Source organism: Gossypium arboreum, chromosome 2, assembly GCF_025698485.1.
Source record: "Gossypium arboreum isolate Shixiya-1 chromosome 2, ASM2569848v2, whole genome shotgun sequence".
Lineage (NCBI taxonomy): Eukaryota > Viridiplantae > Streptophyta > Magnoliopsida > Malvales > Malvaceae > Gossypium > Gossypium arboreum.
Genome location: NC_069071.1, coordinates 92,449,058 through 92,468,155, shown reverse-complemented (window position 1 = coordinate 92,468,155; position 19,098 = coordinate 92,449,058). Strand labels below are relative to the sequence as shown.

At 37.8% G+C, this 19,098-nt stretch overlaps 1 protein-coding gene across 2 annotated transcripts; it reads left to right on the top strand.

Annotated features, from left to right (window-relative positions):
* Window positions 1-2,014: 2,014 nt before the first annotated feature.
* On the top strand, window positions 2,015-6,803 carry LOC108466627 (uncharacterized). Of its 2 annotated transcripts, XM_017767014.2 has the most exons (4): window positions 2,015-3,125; window positions 3,677-3,801; window positions 5,975-6,086; window positions 6,391-6,803. In XM_017767014.2, exons 1-3 carry the CDS (start codon window positions 2,534-2,536, stop codon window positions 6,056-6,058), a joined length of 801 nt encoding a protein of 266 aa, XP_017622503.1. In that variant the 5' UTR covers window positions 2,015-2,533; the 3' UTR covers window positions 6,059-6,086; window positions 6,391-6,803. The 2 variants fall into 2 exon arrangements, with proteins under 2 accessions (XP_017622503.1, XP_052881014.1); XM_053025054.1 differs by lacking the exons at window positions 5,975-6,086; window positions 6,391-6,803 and having other exon boundaries at window positions 3,677-3,982.
* Window positions 6,804-19,098: the final 12,295 nt, after the last annotated feature.

Sequence of the window (19,098 nt, the reverse complement as noted above, 5' to 3'; positions counted from 1 at the left end):
AATGTCAAACAACCTTATAGAATTTGGGTCGCGTTGTTCATAACGTCGATTCTTTTCTAGGTTTTTTATATCCGAGAGTTATATCCAAGTTTACCCTTTTTTGTTTATTTTTCCTTCATATTTCTACCATTTTTCGAGCAAGTACCTATTTAGACAATTGGGAACATAAAATCATGAATCAAGTTTCAATCTCGTAATCCCAATGGCGAATATCGCAAAAATGGAGCCTGCCAAGACAGTGAACCAATAAGCCCACCAGGGCATAAAAGGAGAAGTCACTTTATGACTCGCGTGACAAGTAGTATGATAGGATGATTGTGGCGCATCTAAAAATACGGGAAAATGGGATAATAAGAGGAGTCGCCAAAATGTGATGGTAAGTGGAACTAATAGAAGTGTCTTAACACAAGTATATGTGAGAGGAAGGAGAATTTCCTTCAACGAATTGGAAAATCTAGTATCCACCATTTTGAGACCTCTAGAGTTGACATATAAACCATCATGGGCTATGGGGTAATGAAATGTTTCTTCAAGCTTGATTCCAAGTGTTCCTAGGTAAGGAGGTCGTCAAAAACGGGAAAGTTCAGAAAGGATTCTCTTAAGAGGGAAGTTCGCCATATATTACCCTTGGTGGAAAGTACGCCAAGGATTTACTAAGAAAGATGATGTCCATCAAGACTATCTAGCGCGGGAAAGTCCACATGGGACTACCAAGTGTGGAAGTTCGCCAGGGACAATCCAAGAAAGGGGTATTCGTTGGAAACTAGCTATTAATGGGAATCTGAGATGAAATGGGAGATTGTCAAATTCCAGAAGAATTTTTTATTTGGAAGTGCACACTCATGACCAATCAGTGGATATGTCCGCCAATTGTTGGCAAAGAATGCAAGGCAATGACTACACCAGAAAAATCGCCGAAACTTCCTAAGATACTCAAGGAGATCTAAATTTTGTGTTTTTATCTTATTCCTGAAAATACACAGAGCCTTTTTTAGTAGTGTTGTATCGGATGTCACTAAGTTCTTTGAACTTACGATGATTTTGACTTGTATGCAAGGTCAAAGACTGACTTAATGGTCGTGCTGAAGGGACCAAGCCAAACACCACTAGGCTCACGAGAATGACGCTATAACTGTATCATGCATATAGAGGGGTACCCTGAAAGGCTACGCCTCGAGGGAAATTAGTTATGTGTATTGTTCTGATTTTAAGCTATAGTCATAGTAAGTGTCAACGTGTGGCACTAGCAAACTGAGAAATTATAAGATTCTAGTACTTGTAATAAATAGAATATATCCAAGTTGTTTTTTTCCCAAAATACGTTGTTTAGTCAAGGAGTGAGAATAAACTTGATATATATGTTTGGGTTATAATTTCGCATTGTCTGAGTCGTTAAAAAAAATTGAAGTAGCTAAATATTACGGTATGTCTATGATACTTGGTACCCAAATTCGGTAATCGAGTCAGGTATAGGGTGTTACAAGTCCTATATTATGCATAAAGTTATAGATTTAGGCCATGTTTACCAATTGAATCATTCTTAGTGGCTATATTTTTTTAAATTTCAAAATTTTAGTCTTAATACAAACGACAATCATTAAATATATTAACTAATTTTTTATGGGTAATATGTGAAAATAATAGCAGATATAGCATTACACATATAATAATATATTTAACATATCAAATTTAAAAAAACAGAACTTAACTTAATGAATATAATGGTTATAATTTGGTTAGGATTAAAAATTTTAAATTCTAAAAATACGAGAACTGAAAATAATCAAATTAAAGTTCAGGTACTAAATCTACAACTCATGTAAAATACAAGGTCTAATAGCAAAATTTGTCCTATTTTATTTTATTATTGGGTATGGGCTTTTTAATTTTTGGGTGTGGGCCTAATAATAGTTGGGCGTGGTTCAAGTTTTATTTTAAGTTTTTTTTTCTTATTTTTAATAATTATATAGTTTTTATATTATCAAACAGTGAATCAATTGAATTGATTGAATCAGTAATCTTGACTGGTTCCATCATGTGTTGTTAATAAATGGTTCAGCGTGTTGTTAATAACTAGTGTTCCCTCACTCACTCTCTCCAGGCAGGATTCAACGTTCCAAGTCTAACCTCCGAATTCATCTCTACATCTCTGAAACTCTGGATCTGGTTTTCTAAAATCCTTTAGCTATCTCCACGTAACAGATAAACTATCATTCTCATCCTAAATTAAAACTCTAATCTAATTCATTAACAGGATTTTGGTGAGTTACTCCTGCTCTCTCTCCTCAGTTTAAAGTTCGAGGAGAAGCAAACCCCCTTTTTATATTCCCTAGAATTCATTTCTACTTCCTTATGCTGCAAAACAGAACTGCAACTTTGATGATCAGGGTCTTTCCTTTGAAGTAGTTTATGCTTGGGTTCTTGGAATTGAATCTGAAATCATAATCTTTATCTGTTAAATCTGTCCAATTGCCTATTTGGGTATGGTTCATTTGCATAAATCTCGATGCTTTTCTGCTGGATTTGAATTATCATGAATAAATATCCATTTGGGTCAAACAATCCTAAGTCCTTCCATGCATATCCAAGGGGTGACTTTGTTATAGAATCAGGAACTATCAAAAGAACCAGAAGTAGAAAATCATCAATTTACCCTGTTAGAATGGTTAAGTCCTGGGCTAATCGGCTTCATTACTATTACAAGCTACATCCACTCTTTGTTTTCTCTATTTCCTTGGCATTCGGGGTCACGATCCTCATAGTTTTATCTCTATATGAGCAACACTATAAGGTGCTGAATAATTGTATGGAACTTGATGATGGCTTTGGCAGTTATTATCCCTTTACTAAGCTTAAGAATCTTGTAATGGTTGCTGGGCATTCGGTTTATACAAGCAGTAGTTGTGAAAAAGCTGACAAGGAGGATTCTTGGTTTTTGGAGTCTTATCAGAAGAATCCAGGCCAGGCTGCCACTTTTTTGGCTCACATAAAAGAAGGGATAGAAAGCACTGCACTAGATGATGAGGCTTTGCTTCTTTTTAGCGGTGGAGAGACTCTGAAAGATGCTGGTCCTCGTAGTGAGGCGCAGAGTTATTGGACAGTTGCTGACTCCAAGGGATGGTTTGGTATGTAAACTCGTTCACTCATTTTATTTTCCTAAGTTCATACAATAATATCTCGCCTTATTTTTTGTTCAAATTACCTGTTGTTTGAAGGATGAGATGTAAACTTGACAATGATTGCTATGATTGTTTACCTGGTAAATCCTATAATCCTTTTCTAGTACTAGTATGTTCACTATTCTTTAAATCCAAATCTAAACCTTTAAAACCTTTAAGGTACTGGTGCTGTGGATTACTCGTATGAGTACTAGATACCTACTATACTTGTATTATGAAGTAATTATGTATTGCATTCGTGAAGCTGTTGTTATTGATTAATTGTGTTTCCACATTCATAGTTATGCCTTCAAGTAAAGTGAAGAGCTCCCTTTTTGCTCTGAAGAACTACCTTTATCTTTTGATCAGTAATAATGAATGTTACTGCAATTTCTACTCCCTAGTCAATTTCTATGGGTTTCCTTCTAGTCCACCTTTATTCCGTGAATTTTTTTTCTATAGCATGAAGGCTTTAAATCATCTGAGTGGCATTGTTATTGTATTTTATTGCTCTTCAGGGAAGGAAGACAATGTAAAGTGGAGGGCATTAACTGAGGAGCATGCAAGAGATAGCTTTGAGAATCTTCTCTTTAGTGTTTGTCGGTTTCGAGAGCTTTCTGGGACATACCCACACAACATAACTGTAAGTTTTCTAAATTTGTTGGTCTTTCTTACTTTTACATTTCCCTCCTCCTCTTCTTACCTTCTATCAGCATATCTAGCTAGGGTGAAAGAATAACTGGCAGTTAACTAATCAATGATTTCTATTTGTTGTTGAGCTACACTTTGCACAAAATAAGTATAAGATTAATGATTCAATTCCATTGATCTGGTCATTGAACACCAGAAAGATCACCCAGATAAGTATTGATTGCAGCCATGTACAGGAATAATTCATTTAATTCTCAACACATATCAGATTTCCTGCATATATACTTACATCAAAGTTGTCCAGTGTAGCCCTTGCTGATCAAATCAGAAGGGTTTTGAGTGGGTTCATATAAGATCTTGTGATTTAGAATAGACTTTGTCGAACTCATTTTTAATGGGGTTTGAAAAACGGGGGTTCGACTTTAAAAAAATGAAAACGGGAGTCGCCACCAATCTTTTTAGGTGCAATTGGATCACCTTTAAACATTTTGGTATACGAAAATTTGAGTAAACAGGGTCGGGAGTCGGTTACGTACGAGGAAGGATTAGCACCCTCGCAACACCCAAAATCGGTACCAAATTGAATAGTTTTCTGTCTTAATGTCAAAATTTTGAAAGAGTTTAAAAAATAGGATCCCTTTTAAAAGTCAGAATAGTTTGAGTTTAAGACCGAGATTCCTTCATTCCAAAAATATAAATATCATATCCAGCATGATAGGACATGATATTCTAAAATCCTTGTAACTGAAATCACCTCTTAATTTATAAAATCATTTAGAAGGGTATTTTAGGCATTTAGACAAACGGGAAATCACAATCCAGCATGTTAGGGCACCATTTCCCGAATTCCTAAATACGAAAAAACATTGCCTCATTTTTAAAACTCTTTTGGAGTTTTAAAAAAGAAATTAAACGATGATGCATTTTAACATATTTCAAGATATCAATAATAACATAAACAACATGGTACATATTTTAACAATTCATGCAAATATACTTAAAAACAACATACATTAACATTTCATGCACAACACAACGTGGGAAACCCTAAATTTCATAACATATATGCAAACATAGCTTAAAATAACAACATAAATAATCAATTTTATGCAAACATATAAAACAATAAATAACATAAAAAATTAATTTAAGATAAAATTAACATACTAAAAACACTAAATAAAAACATATGAAAATAAATCAACAAATTTATGAACATATATAAAATAAGTCAAAAAGGAAATAAATGCATTATAACAAATATTTAAAACAGTATATAAATAGTGAAAAGAGATTTTTTTTTTAAAAAAGGTTAATATATATACAAAAATGTACTATATGGTACAATAACCTAATATATATACTTACAATAATATGTTAAATAGGAACAAAATTTTGTAATAAGTTTAGAAGATTATATATCATACTAAATATTCAATAATATGTAATTTTAATAATAATTTACAAGTGTTAAAATTATAATAATAAAGATAAAGATAAACAACATAATAAATAATATATGATAATATATAAATAAATAATAGATAATATATATAATAGACAACATAACATAATAATATAAATATATAATAAAATAATATACGATAAATAATTTTTCATATATGAATAATGTTTATAGTAAAATAAATAATAAATAAAATATTTAAAATAAATAAATAATTTAGAAATATATAAAAAAGATTAAAATTAATGATTAATAAAACTGTAGGGTTAATTTTTAAAATATCAAAACTGAATTTGGGGCCTAATTAAAGTGCGCGTTTAAAGAGAGGGACTCACTGGGTAAATAACCCTAATCCCTAAAACGTCACCGTTTCCAGCGTTCAGGTATCATAGGCTCAAGACTAAATTGAAATTAAAAATAAAGTTATTGAGCAAAATTTAAATATGAAAGAAATTTAATTTTAAAGGATAGAAGTGCGGAAGGACCAATTGGACAATTATTCCAATAACAGAAAACACGCGGATCCCTTGGCCGGGTCGGGTCGACACAAGGGTTATATGCTTAAACGGCACCGTTTTAGGGCTTATTGTTTTAAGCCAAAACGGTGTCGTTTTATACTATTATAAAAATAAAATTTTACACCCAAATTCATTTAAACCCTGTCCTTTTTCTAAAACTCACTCTCGGTTCTTCTCTTCAGCTTGAAATCTGGCAAAAGCTCCGACGGTCGACCGCTACACGAGCCACCACACGCGCCATCGTACGCGCCCGTCAGAGAGTCTAAAATCTTCCGTTTTCTAAGCGCGTCAAAGGTAACCCTCTTTCCCTCTTTTTAGTAATATTCTTTAAAAATGTTGTTTTGTATGTATTGAAAAAAACAGAAACGAAAAATAACAATAAACAAAATATCACTTTATTTCAAAAAAAAAACACTGTTTGTGTTTTTTGTTTGCGTAGTAAATTGTACAACCGTTTGCGTATCTGGTTCGTGTGGTCCCTATTACAACGATAGCACTCGGGCTTTATAGCCACTGTTTACATTTCGTAAGAATAATTTCCTTTGGTTTTTTCCTATTTTTGTGCTGCTATACTGCTTTTCTTTCCATTTGTGTGCAGGTGAGCACGGGAATCACAGCGGTGATGAAGGCTTAATGATGGCAGCGACGGACCAGGCATTGACTGCACACTGGTGCTTGCGGCGCAAGATCTTCTGACGTTTGGTATGGCTTGGGAGCTACGGCGCAAAACATAGCTAGGGTTTCCCAAAGCTGAAGATAGGTTGGGCCAATTGGGCCAATTGGGCCAATTAAGTCTTGGGTTACTAGACTAGCTTAGGGTATCAGAGGTATTGGGTATTTGATTGTAAATGGGCTACTGGGTTAAGCGGGTTATTGGGTTAGTGTTTAGCTGGCTTATGGGTGTAATGGGTTATTAGGCATTTAATTTTGGGCCTACGGGTTAGTGGGCTATGGTATTTGGGTTCTGTAAAAGGACTTAAATGGACTGTTTAATTTTATTTTTTCGTTTAATTTCATTTTTTAATTTTTGTAATCCCGGGAAAAATATGGGTTCTACAGCTGCCCCTCTTTGCTCATTGCTGTGTAACAGGAATAGAGCAAAGATATAAAAGACCCAATTTTGCCCGGGCTCGCCGAGTCTTGAGTTCTTCGATCTGCTCCCCGTTGAATACGGAGACGCCCAAATCATCTTGAATCAGCCTTGATGAAGGTCAGATCCACTAATGTCTTCGATTTGCTTTCCGTCCATTACAGGGATGCCCAAATCATCTTGGATCTGCCGCGACAAAGGTCAGATCTGCTATATCTTCGATTTGCTCCCCATCAAATACAGAGATGCCAAATCATCTTCTTGGTTTTGCTCCCCGTCGAATACGGAGATGCCAAATCTATCATCTTGGATCTGTTCCCCGTCAAATACGGGGATGCCAAATCTGCTTCTTGGATTTACTCCTCGTCGAATACGAAGATGCCAAATCATCTTGGATCTGCTCCCTGTCAAATACGGAGATGCCAAATCTGCTTCTTGGATTTTCTCCTCGTCAAATACGAAGATGCCAAATAATCTTGGATCTGCTCCCCGTCGAGTACAGAGATGCCAAATCTGCTTCTTGGATTTGCTCTTCGTCAAAATACGAAGATGCCTAATCTACTATCTTCGATCTGCTCTCTGACAATATAGAGATGCCAAATCTGCTATCTTCGATCTGCTCTCTGACAGTACAGGGATGCCAAATCTATTATCGTCGATATGCTCTCTGACAATACAGAGATGCCAAATCTGCTATCTTCGATTTGCTCTCTGACAATACAAAGATGCCAAATCATCTTGGATCTGCTTCAGTGTAAACACCTGAAGGTCAGATCTGCTATGCTTTAGCCTGTTACCCTACTACTTATGGGGTTAAAGCACATCAATCTTCATTGTCCTTTGAAGGACATATCCTGTGCATTGTGTATGAGTTCATGCCTAATGATTAGGATGCTGTAATCGAAGTGAGTCAAATGCTCCTAATTAAACCAGTTATAATGCAAAATGTTTATGAATATGACCCCTATTCAGCCTTATTTCTCTCGAAGTATCATTCCTACTCAGCCTGTGGGTTTGTACCATTCTTCAAATGCTATGACCCACCACAAATGTTTGTAAGATGATCCTCTCTTTGGATCGAATCGTTTGATTTGTCCAATCATCATTTTAGACTAAAGAAAGAATTTCCTCGAGTTCTTTCGAACCTTACTTACATGAATTCCTCGAACAAATGTTCTGTTTTAGTTTCTTGTATTATCTAGAAATTTTCAGAGCAATGAGCAAAACTTCATTTGTGAAAATTATTTAGTTTATCTATCATTATTTTAATGCAACATACTTTAAGAGTAATGGAAGATGAATTAAATCTTAAGAATAATGAGATTTGAATGAATTTGTCAAAAATACAAAAGAAAATAATCTGATAGCCTATCTTTGAAAAGAAAGAAAAGCTAAAGATAGCAAACAGGACAAAAGTTAGATGCCCCAGATATCGCCGCTTGAGCGTCTGTTCACCAGCTCCATGAAGGCTTTCTTAAGTTCAACATGTGTTTAAAAGATCCAAAGTCCTTTGTTGATGCCCCGATATGCAACATGCTTCGCTCTTTGTTGAGTCAGATATAGCAAAATTACCGTGTACTCTTCAAAATTTGAGCTGCCCTTTCGAGTTTTCAACTCAAAACCCCTTTGGTCACAAGGCGCCCTTTGCAGGTTTTCACCTTGGCCTCTCCATTTTTGTTTTCCAAAAACTCAAGGTGCCCATTGCAGGTTTCCACCCTGGATTCTCCTCTCCTTTAGACAAAGTACTTTTTGACTGAGTCTGAATTCACTAGATTGTGTAAACTCTTCCCATCCATTTCCGTTAAGATCAATGCACCTCCAAAGAAGGTCTTCTTCACGACATACATCCCTTCCCATTTTGGCATCCATTTTCCTCTAAAGTCCTTCTGAACGGGAAGAATCTTTCTCAGCACAAGATCCCCCTCGTGGAATTCTCTTGGTCACACTTTCTTGTCGTAAGCTCGCATCATTCTCTTCTGATACATCTGACAATGACGAATGACCCTTAGCCTCTTTTCCTCAATCAAGTTCAACTGATCATATCACGATTGTATCCATTCAGCCTCATCCAACTTTATCTCTGACAAGACTCGGAGAGACAGTATTTCTACTTCAATGGGTAACACTGCTTCCATCCTATAAACCAACGAGAAAGGAGTTGCCCCAGTAGAGGTTCTGACGGACGTTCGGTAGGCTAAGAGTGCAAATAGTAATTTCTCATGCCAATCTCTGTAGGTTTCAATCATTTTCCCCACTATCTTCTTGATGTTTTTGTTAGCAGTTTCCACTGCTCCATTCATCTTTGGGTGATATGGAGATAAATTATGATGCTTAATCTTGAACTGACTGCAAACTTCTGCTATCGTTCTGTTGTTCAAGTTCAATGCATTGTCTGATATGATCCTTTCAGGCATCCCATACTGACAAATGATCTCTTTCTTCAAGAATCGACTCACAACTGACTTAGAAACATTTGCATAAGAAGCAGCCTCTACCCACTTTGTGAAGTAGTCAATGACCACAAAAAAAAAGCGATGCCCATTTGAAGCTTTTGGTGATATTGGGCCAATGACATCCATGCCCCATATGGAAAAAGGCCATGGAGAAGTCATAATGTGACAGCCTTAAAACGACCCTAGTCGGAATGTGGTTTCGGGACCACAAAACCGAGGCATAAAAATAATTTAATATTCATTTTGATGCCTATGATATGTGTTAATTCGTGTGACATTTTTGATGATTTGATTTAGGGTTATAAATGTGAATTTCACTAAAAAGGACCTAGTAGTAAACTTTGAAAGTAGGATAGGGAAATGTGTGATGACTAATTAAAGCATGCATGCAAAACAATGGTCTTGCATGTCAAATACCCCTCTTTTTATAAGTGGTGGCCGGCCATGACAAGGGAGGATGGGCAAAACATGTCATAGACATGTTTTGTTGGTGCAATATGGGAGGAAAAATTAAACTAAGGTGAGGAATAAAGAAATGAAAAAAAAAAAGAGAGAAGGTGATTGTTTCTCCCATTGCCGTGAGTTGAGGGGAAAGAAAAAAAAAGTGTTCATCAATTGTCACTTCTTTTGGCTGAAAACTCTAAGGAAGAAAGGAAACAAGTGTGTCCTTTGGTTCATCCTTGGCCGAATAGAGGAAAGAAAGGAAGGGGAGGAGCTTGAAACAATCGGCTATGGTGATTTGTTAGACTAAGGTATGTTTGATGTTGTCCATGAGATGCATGCATGTTTTAGTTGGTAGCTTGAGTTCTACCTAGCCCATGGTCGAAATCTTGTTAGGTGATGGAAATGACACTCGGCCATGGATGCATCATTCTTGCTTGGTGTTGATGTCATTTACATGCTAAAAATGAAGCTTTGTAATGATGCATGTGAAGGTGGATTGATGACTCTTAAATCTTCTTTTTAGCATTTTTTTTTTCTTTCGAGTGAGGCATTAAGTTCCTTGTTCAACCGTGGCCAAAATCGAAACGGTATGGTGTTGTGGTGTATTCGGCCATGGTATATCCATAAGTATGATTTATGCATATTGCATGGAAGGTAAGATTTGAGCTTTGGATATATGTTTATATTTGGATATAAGCAACTTTGAGATTCGGCTCTAGCATATATATATATATAGATATACATGTTTGCACATGATGTATTGGTATGACATATATACCATCTCAAGGTATATATTTGCATATGATGATGTTTCGGTTATGAAATAAATGATTGATGCGTATTGAGTTACAATATGGAATGCGTTAGTTAGTAAAATGTATGCTGTTTTTGTGTGGTATTAAGTGTATAATTGGCCTCAACATGGACATGCATATTCGCCACATGAGGGAATTGGTGTGCATGCATTCGGTTAGAGGCAAGCATATTGATGCCTATTCTTGGCTTAGAAAATTCGGCTAAGGAGAGTACTAACTAATGTGTTGAGTTGATTCATGATTTCCGTACATATGTGACTTTAATGTCTAATGAAAATATGTGGGCTAAGTACCTTGAATTCCTCTTTCGATGCTCAAATGATTAAATCAATTTATTTGTTAAATTAAGCTCAAGAGCAAAGGGGAGCTAAATCCGATAAAGGGAAGGAAAAAGTAGTCGAATAGCCGTCGAAATCGTTCGACCACGTCCGAGGTAAGTCTTCGAGTAATGACCCTACTTGAATTATATTGAAATGATTTGTCATATTATGGCGGACAGCCGAATGTGCGTAGGGAATAAGTTATAAAGTCACTTGAAATCATGCTCTTTGTGTGTGGCTATTGAGCCGAAATTGGAAAGGTTTGATAAATGTTTTGTGTTTGAGCCTTAGTAACGAGAATGAAATATGGATGTGTCGTGATTATTGATATATGTGTACATGAGCATTTGAATGATACCCGAGCTAAGTCCCGAAGGCATTTATGCTAGTGATTATATCCAGGCTAAGTCCCGAAGGCATTTATGCTAGTGATTATATCCGGGCTAAGACCCGAAGGCATTCGTGCGAGTTGTTATATCCGGGCTAAGACCCGAAGGCATTTGTGCAAGTCACCAAATCCGGGTTAAGACCCGAAGGCAATTGTGCTTGTGGTTATATCCGGCTAAATTCTGAAGAAGCTCGGTTGAAGGTGAGCATTTTGGTGCTGCAATAAATTCAATTAATACGCTCGAAAAACCCATACGATAAGGTATGTTTACATGTGCATCGGACAAGTCGATCCGTTTGAAATAGTATTCGTTCAATCGACTAACGAACTTTCGGCTCTTAGATAGGTTGATACCTTGTGTGTATATGTTGATGAAGTCTGAAGTAGTTATGATTATGAGAATGTGTATTAATAAAGTGATTCATTTAGCTATGTGAATGTAATACTTTAGTCAAAGCTGATTTCTTTACTTGAGACTTACTAAGCATTAAAATGCTTACCCCGTTACTTTGGCTCTTTGTTTTATAGATTTTGCTCGTTGGCTATCGGATTCAGGATCATCGAAGTCGAAGTCATCCACACTATCAAAGCCCCCTTTTTGGTACAAATTTTGGTTGAACTTTGAAATGGCATGTATAGGACTACTTTTTCGTTTGTTGGTCATAGACCCCTTTGATTTTGTATAAATTTGGATAGCCATGCGAAAATGGCTTATATACACTTTGGCATGGTATCATAATCATTTTGTATGTTGTTCATTAAGAGGTATGGAAATGTTTGGAAACGATTAGCCATTGGAATGGTTAATCATGATCATTCCTTGTGCCATGTATGCTAAAAGGGCTAGTTGAATCAAAGAAATTATGAAGTAGGTAAAGGTTACCTTGAAAATAGATGCTGACAGCAGCAGTGATGTGGATGTGAAAAATCACTATAAATAGTAGGTATGAAATTAAATAGTGAATAAAATATTTAAATGAACCTTGATGAATATACTTTCATATGGAAGAAACGAAACAGTCATATGAGTTATATGTTAAGATATATTAAAGTTCTCGTGAAACAGGGCCAGAACGGTTTCTGGATCCCCTGTTCCGAATTTGGAAATTCATTGTAAATTAACCAGAGATAATTAGGAGTCATGCCATATATTTATAGATTCCTATTTGAGTCTAGTTTCTATAGAAACAAACAGAATCAGTATTTAATCCCTGTACAGGGAGATATCCAATTCGTAATGCGTGAAGGTCAGTGTAGTCGAACCCTAGATTAGGGGAGAGTTTAACTAATAAACTGTACTAATTGGCACGACCAAAAATTCTAGAAAAAAATATGTTGATGGACATATGAGTCTAGTTTCAGGGAAAAATTACGAAACTGATTTTCGAGCTTTAAAACTCAAGATATGATTTTTAAGGCGACAGTGATGCAATAACCAGCTAGTCTGGAAATTTTTTATGGATGTGAAAACAATTAAGTCTCATGTGCACCTTGTGTTCGACTCGAACGGACTCGTGCACGGGTGTTACAATTTTATTGGTATCGAGCTACGGTTTAGTCGATTCTAGGACTACGTAATGCGTTTGGGTCTAGCTATACATGCCATTTTATGTGATTATTTGATAGTGTGGTGATTTCGACGTTTGAACTTGTGTTTATTTATAGTAATGGATCCCGATCCCAACCGAGCGATAGGCGATGATGTGGAGAGTGTGGCGCTGCTCCGCACAAGGGGCAGTGGTCGGACTCTCAACCTGTTGCTAGCAATCCGAATGATGAGGTTAGGCAAGCTTTCTATAGCGTGATGAATGATTGGTTCAACCAATACCTTCAAACTAACACTACTGTTCCACAACCTCCATTCCCGACTAATACAACCCCGCACCTACAATGCCTCCGATGAATCGACCAAATAAGGTCCAATAAGCCCCAGCTGATGAATCCGAAAACATGGGGCTCTGAATTTAAAGCTATGGATAGCGACGATGCCGAACAAGCTGAATTTTGGTTGGACAACACTATCCGCACTCGATGAGCTATCTTGTACACCGATGAATGCCTAGAGTGTACTATCTCCTTGCTACGTGATTACGCCTACTATTGGTGGTGTACTCTGGCTTCTGTTGTTCCCCGAGAGCAAGTAACTTGGGAGTTTTTCTAAACCGAGTTTTAGAAAAAGTATATCATCGAGATTTATGGATCAAAAGCGGAAGGAATTTCTTGAACTTAAACAAGGTTCCATGTCGGTTCATCGACTATGAACGAAAATTTGTGAGGCTTAGCGATGCTGCGAGAATGCATTTCTTCGAAGCTGTGATGTAAACGCTCAAGATGGACTGAATGATGATATAAAGTCAGTATGTTGGCATTTTGGAAATCCGAGAGTTTGTGGCTCTTGTCGAGCGGCGTGCAAAGCCGAGGAGCTCAAGATGGAGAAAAGAAAAGTGAAGTGGGAGCAAGGGAGTTTCGTAAGAGGTCTTCGGGGAAGCCCTTCCCATAGTCATCAAAGAAATTTAGAGATGGCTTAGGCCGGTCTAGAAACACTTCGGGCTTTCTAGACGAGATCGCAATCGACCCCCTGTGACCACACGAGTCACTTCGATCGCCAGTGGAGGAAATGATCGTCGAGAGAGAACAGAGTGCCAGTATTGTGGCAAATGGCATCCTGGAAGTTGTAGATTCCGTGACCGCTCCTGTTACAAGTGCGGATCAGTTGACCACTTCATTAAAGATTGCCCAAGGTTGTCTAAACAGAATGTAGATCAGAGTGGGAAACCAGGCGCTACCATTACTCGAGGTAGACCATCTAGAAATGCGGGCAATGCTAGTGGTGGTCAGAGAGGATCTAGAGATGCTACGACCAGATCCGAGGCTCGCGCTCCTACTAGGGCTTATGCCATACGCGCACTGCTTTCTCGCCAGATGTTATTACCGGTACTTTCACTCTCTTTGATACTAATGTGATTGCTTTGATTGACCCTGGTTCTACTCATTCTTATATATGCGAAACCTTAGCATCCAGTAAGACTTTACCTATTGAGTGTACTGAGTTCGTAATTCGGGTGTCAAATCCCTTGGGTCGTTACGTGCTTGTCGACAAAGTGTGTAAGAAATGCCCCATAGTAATTCGAGGTTCCTGTTTTCCGCGGACTTGATGCTTTTGCCGTTCGATGAATTTGATGTTATTCTTGGTTTGGATTGGTTGGTGTGCATGATGCGGTTGTGAATCGCAAAAGCAAGACTATTGATTTGAGGTGCACAAATAACGAGATGATCCGAGTTGAGTCTACGGACTTGAAGGGTTGCCGGTGTAATATCATCAATGTTGGCCCGAAATATGTAAGAAAAGGGTGCGAAGCATACCTTGCGTATGTACTTGATGATAAGGAGTTAGAAATAAAACCGAATCATGCGGTGGTTTGTGAATACCGGATGTTTTTCCGAAGAATTACCGGGCCTGTTAGGAGATAGAGTTTGGTATTGAGCTTGTACAGGACCACACCGATTTCGATAGCTCCGTATCGTATGGCACCAACGGAATTAAAGGAGTTGAAAGCTCAGTTGCAAGAGTTGGTGGATAGAGGTTTTGCTCGCCTGAGTTTTTCACCTTGGGGTGCACTAGTGTTGTTTGTGAAAAAGAAGGACGGAATCATGAGGTTGTGCATCGACTATCGTCAGCTTAATAAAGTGACAATAAAGAACAAATATCCGTTACCGTGTATCGATGATTTGTTCGATCAACTGAAGGAGCCTCGGTGTTCTCAAAATAGATTTGAGATCGGGCTATTATCGATTCATGAATCCGAGATCGGACATACCCAAAACTGCCTTCAAAATGAGATATGGTCACTACGAGTTCTTAGTGATGCCGTTTGGGCTCACTAATGCCCCTGCGGTATTTATGGATTTGATGAATCGGATCTTCAGACCATATTTGGATCGGTTCGTAGTTGTGTTCATTGACAACATCTTGGTCTATTCAAGAGATGAGACCGAACATGCGGAGCACCTGAGATTAGTGTTGCAAATATTACGGGATAAGCAGTTATATGCTAAGTTCAGCAAGTGTGAGTTCTGGTTAAGAGAAGTTAGCTTCTTCAGTCATGTGGTATCTGCATCGGGATTCGAGTCGACCCGAGTAAAATTTCAGCCATACTTAATCGGAAGCCTCCAAGAAATATTACTGAGGTTCGGAGCTTTTTGGGACTTGCCGGTTACTACCGACGGTTTGTAAAAGGATTCTCGATGATAGCCACACCCATGACGAAACTGCTTCAAAAAGAGGTCAAGTTTGAATGGACGGAAAAGTGTCAGAAAAGTTTCAATCAATTGAAAACTCATTTGACGGAAGCTCCAGTATTAGTGCAGCCCGAATCTGGCAAAGAGTTTGTCATCTATAGTGACGCCTCCCTACTTGGGTTAGGTTGCGTATTGATGCAAGAAGGTCGAGTTGTGGCCTATGCGTCGAGACAATTAAAGCCACATGAGAAAAATTATCCGACCCATGATCTCGAATTGGTCGCCATCGTATTCGCCTTTAAAGATATGGCGACATTACTTATTTGGTGAGAAGTGCCATGTGTATTCGGATCACAAAAGTCTCAAATATTTGATGAGTCAAAGAGACTTAAATCTGCGACAAAGACGTTGGCTCGAGTTGTTAAAAGATTATGAGCTTGTCATTGATTATCACCCGGGAAAGGCTAATGTGGTTGCGGATGCCTTAAGCCGAAAATCACTATTTGCTTTACGAGCTATGAATGTACACTTGTCTATTCTACCCGACAATGTGTTAATAGCCGAATTAAAGGCCAAACCATTATTGACTCATCAAATTCGTGAAGCTCAGAAAGTTGATGATGAGTTGGTTGCAAAACGGGCTGAGTGTGTCCGAACAAGGAATCGGAGTTTCAAATTGACGATGACGATTGTTTGAGGTTCAGAAGTCGTCTGTGTGTTCCAAAGAATTCGGAACTTATTTCGATAATTCTGAACGAAGCCCATTGTAGCCGAATGGCAATCCACCCGGGGAGTACGAAGATATACAACAATTTGAAACATCGGTTTTGGTGGCATGGTATGAAACGAGACATCTCCGACTTTGTTTCGAAATGTTTAATATGTCAACAAGTGAAAGCGGAACATCAAGTGCCTTCAGGGTTACTTCAGCCGATCACGATACCCGAGTGGAAATGGGATCGAGTCACAATGGACTTTGTGTCTGGACTACCATTGTCAGCAAGTAAGAAGGATGCGATATGGGTTGTTGTTGATAGACTGACTAAGTCGGCTCACTTTATCCCCGTGCGTACGGATTTTTCATTGGATAAACTAGCTGAATTGTACGTTTCTCAGATTGTGAGATTACACGGGGTACCGATTTATGTTGTGTCGGATAGAGATCCGAGATTCACCTCGCGATTTTGGAAGAAATTGCAAGAAGCTTTGGGTATCAAGCTGCATTTTAGCACCGCTTTTCATCCACAAACCGATGGTCAATCCGAGCGGATAATTCAGATACTTGAGGATATGTTGAGATGTTGCATCCTCGAGTTCAGTGGTTCATGGGAACGGTATTTACCTTTGATTGAATTCGCTTATAACAATAGTTTTCAATCAAGTATTAAGATGGCGCCTTACGAGGCCTTGTACGGGCTTAAATGCCGTACACCATTGTTTTGGACCGAGCTCGGTGAAAGTAAAATTTTTGGAGTGGATTTGATTAAAGATGCTGAATGAAAGTAAAAGTAATCGTGAAAATCAAGATAGCCTCCGATCGTCGAGAAGTCGACGCGGATCTGAAACGAAAAGACATTGAGTATCGTGGGAGATAAAGTGTTTCTTAAAGTTTCGCCTTGAAAAAGATACTCGATTTGGCCAGTAAAGGCAAATTGAGTCCGAGGTTCATCGGGCCATATGAAGTATCCGAACGAGTCGGTCCGATTGCATATCGATTGATTTTGCCTCTTGAACTTGAAAAGATTCACGACGTCTTTCATGTTTCGATGCTTCGACGTTATAGATCTGATCCATCGCACATAATTAGTCCATCAGAGGTCGAAATTCAAGCCAATCTGAGTTATGAAGAAGAACCGATTCGTATCCTAGCTCGTGAAGTGAAGGAGTTGCGAAACAAAAGGGTTCCGCTAGTGAAAGTGTTATGGCTCAAACACGGGATAGAAGAAGTTACCTGGGAACCCAAGAACTCTATAAATGAGCGATACCCAAACCTATTTACCGGTAAGATTTTTGGGGACGAAAATTTCTTAAGTGGGGGAGAGTTGTGACAGCCTTAAAACGACCCTAGTCGGAATGTGGTTTCGGGACCACAAAACCGAGGCATAAAAATAATTTAATATTCATTTTGATGCCTATGATATGTGTTAATTCGTGTGTGACATTTTTGATGATTTGATTTAGGGTTATAAATGTGAATTTCACTAAAAAGGACCTAGTAGTAAACTTTGAAAGTAGGATAGGGAAATGTGTGATGACTAATTAAAGCATGCATGCAAAACAATGGTCTTGCATGTCAAATACCCTCTTTTATAAGTGGTGGCGGCCATGACAAGGAGGATGGGCAAAACATGTCATAGACATGTTTTGTTGGTGCAATATGGGAGGAAAAATTAAACTAAGGTGAGGAATAAAGAAATGAAAAAAAAAAAAAGAGAGAGAAGGTGATTGTTTCTCCCATTGCCGTGAGTTGAGGGGAAAGAAGAAAAAAAAAAGTGTTCATCAATTGTCACTTCTTTTGGCTGAAAACTCTAAGGAAGAAAGGAAACAAGTGTGTCCTTTGGTTCATCCTTGGCCGAATAGAGGAAAGAAAGGAAGGGGAGGAGCTTGAAACAATCGGCTATGGTGATTTGTTAGACTAAGGTATGTTTGATGTTGTCATGAGATGCATGCATGTTTTAGTTGGTAACTTGAGTTCTACCTAGCCCATGGTCGAAATCTTGTTAGGTGATGGAAATGACACTCGGCCATGGATGCATCATTCTTGCTTGGTGTTGATGTCATTTACATGCTAAAAATGAAGCTTTGTAATGATGCATGTGAAGGTGGATTGATGACTCTTAAATCTTCTTTTTAGCATTTTTTTTTTCTTTCGAGTGAGGCATTAAGTTCCTTGTTCAACCGTGGCCAAAATCGAAACGGTATGGTGTTGTGGTATATTCGCCATGGTATATCCATAAGTATGATTTATGCATATTGCATGGAAGGTAAGATTTGAGCTTTGGATATATGTTTATATTTGGATATAAGCAACTTTGAGATTCGGCTCTAGCATATATATATATATAGATATACATGTTTGCACATGATGTATTGGTATGACATATATACCATCTCAAGGTATATATTTGCATATGATGATGTTTGGTTATGAAATAAATGATTGATGCGTATTGAGTTACAATATGGAATGCGTTAGTTAGTAAAATGTATGCTGTTTTGTGTGGTATTAAGTGTATAATTGGCCTCAACATGGACATGCATATTCTCGCCACATGAGGGAATTGGTGTGCATGCATTCGGTTAGAGGCAAGCATATTGATGCCTATTCTTGGCTTAGAAAATTCGGCTAAGGAGAGTACTAACTAATGTGTTGAGTTGATTCATGATTTCCGTACATATGTGACTTTAATGTCTAATGAAAATATGTGGGCTAAGTACCTTGAATTCCTCTTTCGATGCTCAAATGATTAAATCAATTTATTTGTTAAATTAAGCTCAAGAGCAAAGAGGAGCTAAATCTGATAAAGGGAAGAAAAAAGTAGTCGAATAGCCGTCGA

Coding starts and splice junctions, on each gene's coding strand:
- LOC108466627 (XM_053025054.1), top strand. CDS start 2,534: ATGAATAAATATCCATTTGGGTCAAACAATCCTAAGTCCTTCCATGCA. Junction 3,126..3,676: donor TGACTCCAAGGGATGGTTTG/GTATGTAAACTC, acceptor ATTGCTCTTCAG/GGAAGGAAGACAATGTAAAG.